The 6,680-nt window shown below is 37.5% G+C and overlaps 2 protein-coding genes across 2 annotated transcripts; both read right to left on the bottom strand.

Moving 5' to 3' along the window:
* Positions 1 to 1,830: 1,830 nt before the first annotated feature.
* On the bottom strand, positions 1,831 to 3,519 carry LOC119078629 (stress response protein NST1-like; the record flags this gene model as incomplete). The annotated part of the gene is made up of 1 exon (XM_037186225.1): positions 1,831 to 3,519. A coding segment is annotated over one exon (1,242 nt), but the record flags the coding sequence as incomplete, so codon positions are not given.
* On the bottom strand, positions 3,511 to 5,085 carry LOC119078470 (tigger transposable element-derived protein 6-like). The gene is made up of 2 exons (XM_037186025.1): positions 4,249 to 5,085; positions 3,511 to 4,187 (listed from the first exon to the last, which is right to left on the bottom strand). The coding sequence occupies exons 1-2, from the start codon at positions 4,801 to 4,803 to the stop codon at positions 3,618 to 3,620; spliced, it is 1,125 nt and encodes a 374-aa protein (XP_037041920.1). The 5' UTR covers positions 4,804 to 5,085; the 3' UTR covers positions 3,511 to 3,617.
* Between the last annotated feature and the right edge of the window lie 1,595 nt (positions 5,086 to 6,680).

The following is a 6,680-nucleotide window of genomic DNA, read 5'->3' as shown; positions in this document are numbered from 1 at the left end:
CGGGATTTTATGTTTGAATTTCAAGTATGCTATGTGGCTCTCTCATTTTGTTTGCCCCAATCGGAATGGAATGCGAGAAGGTTGTAGCAGAAATTTCCAAAACAGCAGACCAAAAGTTATAAAATGCCATTGAACCGAGTCCATTTCTATTTTTTGTGTGGCAATCGCAGCACAAGTTTACCCATTCAAACCTGAAATTTGAAAGAGTTTGGGTTCTTAGCCTGGAGTATTGAGATGTTTTGCACAGTCGGTTAATGCAGTTACGAAGGGTATTAAATCATCAAATGTAAGCGGGTCATTCTACATCGCTATTCACGCCGCGGCGTGCGTAAGTACGCTTCAGAATTTGAATTTTCGATGAATCGATGGATGAACCAATGAATTTAAAAAATAATTTCAACGCATTCTTATCACGACAGAGTAAAGCTTATTTTACTCTGCCGTGATTCTTATATGATAATAGTTCAAATACAAAGCTGCCGTTGATTGATTGTTGTGCGTTTCAGTTTGAATTTGCAGCGGACTTACGTTGTGTATTGCCCGAAGAATATGGCGAATCAAGTACGTACATATATAACATGAATTCGTCATCTGTTAACGACTGTATCGACAAAACTAAGCGAAGAACATGATCTTTTATGCAGCAAAGTGTTTGATAAGAATAATGAAGTAAAAGATTTTGTGACAATTCGTTCAAAATTCTTCAATTCTTCGAAGTAGTAGATTGTGTACCTAAATTGGTATCGGTTTCAAGTTTGTGAAAGGTTACCAACAAAGATGACTGCATTTAATATGATATATGGTCTGCGACTCATGTATGTCCTAGTACGGATTTTTTAAGTTTTTAAATGTAAAAATCGGTAATTAGGTCATACTTTCCAGAACAGAAGAAATTTCTCAAAAAGATTTTGTATTTTCTGAGATTTAAAAGTTGGTAAAGATAAATGGCTTTTCCAGCTGCAAAAAACTATTTTCCGGAAAAAGTTTTATTTCACAATTTTTCATGTGAAACAACATGGAACAAACAAAAATCATAAAGAACTTAACACGGAGCCATTTTTTTCGACGTATAAAATTTTGATCTTGTGCGTAAAGTGGAATTTTGAGCATTCCTATGTGTGGACAACGTAGACTTGGGATAAAAAATTTCCATTTAGATCTGTAATGAAAATCCGTTATTTTACAGCTCATTGACGAAAAGTCAATCTTGTGTTGTCATATCCTTAACGTTACGGCTATTCATCTGTTATCGATAACGATGACAAGTTTTGGGAAATATGGTCCTTTATAAGTAAACTATATGTTTAAAAAAATTGAAGTACAAGATTTGAAATCAATCGATTAAAAATACTTTGAGCGATACAAGTAATAGACCTGATACTGGGCAAATGCTCGCCGTCTGTAATAGGTTAATTGTGAAAAACTTGCAACACGATGTTAAAAACAGGTGTTTTAGGTAGTAGATGTGCTGTCACATGAGGCCACATTTCGTGAAATAAAATAAGCTCAACATAATGTAGCCGTCGTTTAGTTTAGACATAAATATCAAGCAGTTTTTCAGCTGGTCCACTATCACAATCAAAACTGCTTTTTATGTCTTTATAAACGGCACACGGGTTAAATAGATGCACGCACAAGGTAGTAATTAACAATTATAAACGCCCAATGTATGTCTGCTTATCTGTTTATCTATTTATCTATTTGTCGGTCACAAATTCCCAGCGTGAAAAATACGCAAATAAAAAACCCCCAGCCAAAAAAATTGGCAAAACAAAAATTAAAATGCAATGCAAACCAACAACACAGTCAGTAGGCTCGCGTAGCACGAATAACGTTACTGCACCGGTCCCTGACGGGTTTACGATAGTTACAATTTGATTGATATAAAAATGGTTGAAAGTATCAACTGACGCACTTACCTTACATTTTATCGGACATATAGTTTCATCCGCTTTTCGATAAATTCATTACATTATCATAATCTGCATGCATTTAATTAAAATACGTATAATTCTTCGATGATGCACTTTGTTCCACTTACCGACATGAAGAAACACATTTGTCCCTTAGTCTAACACTTTGTGACTCAGTCGCCGACGCGCATAAAAAAAAATCAAAACTTTTCTTTAAATTCATAATTTATTGCGTCTTGGACTAAACACAACTATTTGATTTGTTCAACAATTCATCCTCAGCTCGCTGTTATGGCGAAGTTTTTAAATTATCATTCAACATGTGGGGAAATAAAACTTAAAAATGAAATTCGTCGCAAGAGAATTAATCGGTCGTTCCTCTTCCCTCTTTCTTCGCTTTCTCAATTTTCCGTGTTTTAATTGCCGATTGTTTTTCCGTCTTTCGCTTCTTCTTATGCTCTTCGTTTTGCTGCTTTTCCAATTTCCGCTTCTCCTTTTCTTCTTCCTTTCTCTGCTTCTCCAAAATTTTGTCCAACTTCACCTTTTCCTTTTCTTTTTCTTTTCGCTGCTTTTCCAACTTCCGTTCCTGCATTGCCTTTTCCTTTTCTTCTTCCTGTTTCTGTTTTTCCAATTTCTTTACCTCTCGCTGCTTCTGCCGATCAGCCTTCTCCGTTTCCAAACGCAGCTTTTCGTTTTCCTTATGCTTCAAATATTCGATGAAATCCTTTGATATCAAAACTGCGGGGACTTTTTCCTTGGGTTTCCGCTTCGGTTTAGACGTTGACGATGTCGAACTGACGGATGCTCTCCCTGGCCAAAACATTGAATCTTGAAAGTATTTCGGAAAGCCAGCAGGTACATGTGAAAAGTCGTCACTTGGCACAGTTGCGTCGATCATATCAGTAGTTGCGTCTTCGTCGGTCGAATTCAAGCTCATTTCGTCATCTGAGTCGTTCAATGGTGTAGCCGTGTCGAGATCGTCATCATCACACGGAATGCTTTCGGTCTCCAAATTTAGATTATCCGGAACACTTGCGTCGTAAATTGAAACACCCACAGCGCTTTGAACTTTTGATGTAGTGGTTGCTGTAGAGGCATCAGCAGATTCCACCTTGGCATCGTTAATTTCGATGACGGCACCCAATTCCGTGACATTGCTGCTCGAATTGAGGATCTCAATTATCTGAACGTGCTCTAGGCACTCTTCGTAGGTTGTATCAAGATATTCGATTTCAATATCTTGATCGGAAATTACCACCAAGCTGTTTCGTTCACTTTCGGAACCATTCTGCGGAATTGTCCGGCCACCGATACTTGTCCAAAATTGAAACAGTGACGTATCCTCGCACCTTCCTGCCCACTTATCTGCCGAATTCTTGAAAGATTGTAGCAAGCTCGCATCCAATTTACATTCGAATTGTTCCAGAAATGGTGACGATCGATGTTCAGGTAACGGCACAGGGTTTCCGATGCTGATATCAACACTATCGTCCGATTTCTGCCGTTTTAAAAGTTGTCCATAGTCGATTGAATCTGCATTGAATGGATAAAGCCCAGACTTAACGAATCCATTAGCAACAATAACATCTGTAATGTTATTGTCGAGTACCTAGAAATCAAAACAAAAATATTTGACGTTACAGACGTGTTTCGGATAAATTGTCAATGTACTTTAGTACTTCACAAATCCACCATCCAACTTCACTATAAATAAAGCTTGGATCGCCTTATCAAATTATTACGCAATTCGCTTACCTGTTGCAAGACTTTAGAAAATTTTTCACGAGTTATTCTCGCACCATTATTGTTTTTCGGATAGTTCAAAGCGGCTTTTAGCCAGTGACACTTCAAAGAGTGAAATACTGACACGTCCATTGGCTGCAGCAAATGAGTGGCATTCGGATGGAGTGCAATGAGAATAATTTTTTTCTCACGACAAAACTCGCTCAGATGGTATGTAATATGCGACGAATGTCCATCCACGAACAGAACGATCGGCAACACGATGCTGCTCTCAACCAGCCACGGATAGAAACAGTTGGTGACATATTCATAAAACGATTCAGCCGTCATCCAACCGTTTAAAGATCTACCAAACGCCCAGTTGTCTGGCATGTCGTTCACGATGTTGGCAGGTAGCCGCTGATAAGGGAACATGACCAACGGTGGAGTTTTTACGCCGCTAGCATTGCCACCGATCAGAACGGTGATCATTTCTTTCTCGTCTCCTTGTATCTTCATGTAAACCCGTCGTTGACCTTTTCGAACTAAAACCTTTTAATTGACAACAAGTTTAATCGGTGTAAATGAAACGTACATGAAATGACCGGATTACCTTTCCTGGTTTCGGGTTCAAGAAAAATCCAGATTCGTCCATATTAAAGATTCGCTTGGGATCATTCAAAATGTCAACGTTCCCTGTATTCGCAAGGTATTGACGGACCTCTTCAAACCAAGAACGTAACCCTTCCTCGGTGACACTTGCTCGAGCAGCAGTTAAATTCTGGCATTGCTTTTCGATAATTAATGGATGACGTCTCGTAAACGCTTCGTACCACTTTCTGCCAGGACGATTGTCGGTGAAAATTGTTTTTCTTTTGGAATGATTCAGGAGCTTCTGAACACTGTCCAGCAGCTGGTCTTTCGTAACCGGAAATCCAGCTGTACCAACATGAAAAATCCATTTTTCAAGCAGAGATTCTTCGTCTGGGCTCAAAATTGTTGGAGGCCCCATCTTATGTTCAGTCGGAAGATGTCCACTGCGCTTCTCTGACAGTGTTGATCGTGGGATTCCGAACTTTCGAGCACTTTCTGATATCGATGCTCCATTGAGAATTTCTTCGAGAGCGCGGTGAACATCTTGATCGGTGTAACTGCGATTACCAGACATTTTTGTCCTAAAATGTTAGAGCGAATGTTATAAATCCGTAGAAGTTGGTCATTTTTTTGAAGATTATATTAGATTCATTGAGTTCAAAACACTATTGTCGGACACTGCACATCGTCACTTTTTTTTCGTTCTGATTTCCGACACACTCTTTTTCTTGAATATTTTGGGAAAAACCAATTTTTTTGGAAATATTTTTCATTGATTTAGTTAGAGACATGCTACACTTGCTTATAATTAACACATTTTGTGGATAAATCTGTTTTTGATAACAAAAAATACTTACGAATTAGGAGCGCACTTGTAACAGAAAACAACAGCGAAATTTCAATTTTCTGACAATAGTTGCTGTAGGTTACTTCGATCATTTTTTAAAATTTGGTATAATAACTGAGGAAATATTGAATGAGTGCAATGTAAGGTATAGGTATAGGCGCAGCTCATTAAATTACAGCATTTTGTTTTAGGACTCTGAAAATCGTAATATTTGAAGTTTTATTCAAAGATGTTGGGGTTTAGGACAGTGTCGGGTACCGGTGCAGTAACGTTACTTCCAGCCAAAGAAATCAGCAAAACAAAAATAATTGTGCCATGCAAACCAACTAGAGTCGATAAGCTCACACACAGCACCACGTAATGTGATACGAATGTATGAAATCCAATGACCCTAACCATAGTACGACGTACGATAATATTTAGCGATTAATAAGAATTATGTATCACTGTTTTTTATATGAAAATTTTTTCATGCATGCAGTGTATGTTGTCGGTATAGTGAGTGTGTTTGTTGTAGGTATAATGTTATGCATGCATAGTCAGCGCGTATATTTTGGTCGGTATAATGTTATGCATGCGCAGTGTGTGTGTGTGTGTGTACATTGTCAGATTGAAATATTTAATTTGAATTTGATATTTTTTTGTGATATTTTCGTTATTAGGATTGTATGTTGTTGAGACAGATGGAATATTGGTTTCTTTGGCAAAGTCTTAGAGTTTTGAGAGTAGAAGACGACGGCATTCATGAAAAAGTCGGGAAGTTAGAATTGGCTGTTTCAATTAGGTTTTTGGGATTATCTCTGGAACTATGGGAGATGGAATATTGGTTTCTTCGGCAAAGTCTTAGAGTTTTGAGAGTAGAAGACGACAGCATTCATGAAAAAGTCGGGAAGTTAGAATTGGCTGTTTCAATTAGGTTTTTGGGATTATCTCTGGAACTATGGGAGATGGAATATTGGTTTCTTCGGCAAAGTCTTAGAGTTTTGAGAGTAGAAGACGTTCATTTTGAGAGTAGAAGACGTTCTACTTTATTTCAACCAAGTATTAAGTGTATAAAAATGCGTAACAAAAAACTCTTTATTGTGCTAAAATAGTAAGTGTTGCCATAAAAAGATACAAAAAAATGTGTTTTAAGTTTAGTCATTCTAGCATTAAAAGTTCGTTGAGAACTGATTCATCCTCAACAAACATATTATCTTCAAAATATTTATGTGATGATACTGCACTCTGTTGTGCTTCAGCAGTCAAGACTGCATCGTCAGACGTATTACTTTCACGGGGCTGATCGAAAACAGGATCATAATCAAATACTACATCATTCTGTTGACGTTCATCAAATGAATTCGTTTGTAAGTATTCAAACGAAATGTTAGGTTCAAGTGATGTGCTTGATGAAGATGCAACGTTGTCGTGTGCATATTGAGTCAATGAATTTCGAATTCTTTCTTTAAATCGTTGTTGTTTGGACACTACAGATAGGAACCATATTAATCACTTTCACTAAAAACTTAGTTGTTAGTACCTGTTTCAATTGTTTTAACTTCAAATACTTTTTGTTGCCGCTTAATAGATTGTTTTAATGCCAACTCTTCAAGTAAGGTGTT

Source organism: Bradysia coprophila, unplaced genomic scaffold (genome assembly GCF_014529535.1).
Source record: "Bradysia coprophila strain Holo2 unplaced genomic scaffold, BU_Bcop_v1 contig_297, whole genome shotgun sequence".
NCBI lineage: Eukaryota > Metazoa > Arthropoda > Insecta > Diptera > Sciaridae > Bradysia > Bradysia coprophila.
Note: the sequence above shows the minus strand (reverse complement) of the source record. Positions and strands in the feature narration are given on the sequence as shown.

Coding starts and splice junctions, on each gene's coding strand:
- LOC119078470 (XM_037186025.1), bottom strand. CDS start 4,803: ATGTCTGGTAATCGCAGTTACACCGATCAAGATGTTCACCGCGCTCTC. Junction 4,188..4,248: donor TGAACCCGAAACCAGGAAAG/GTAATCCGGTCA, acceptor GTCAATTAAAAG/GTTTTAGTTCGAAAAGGTCA.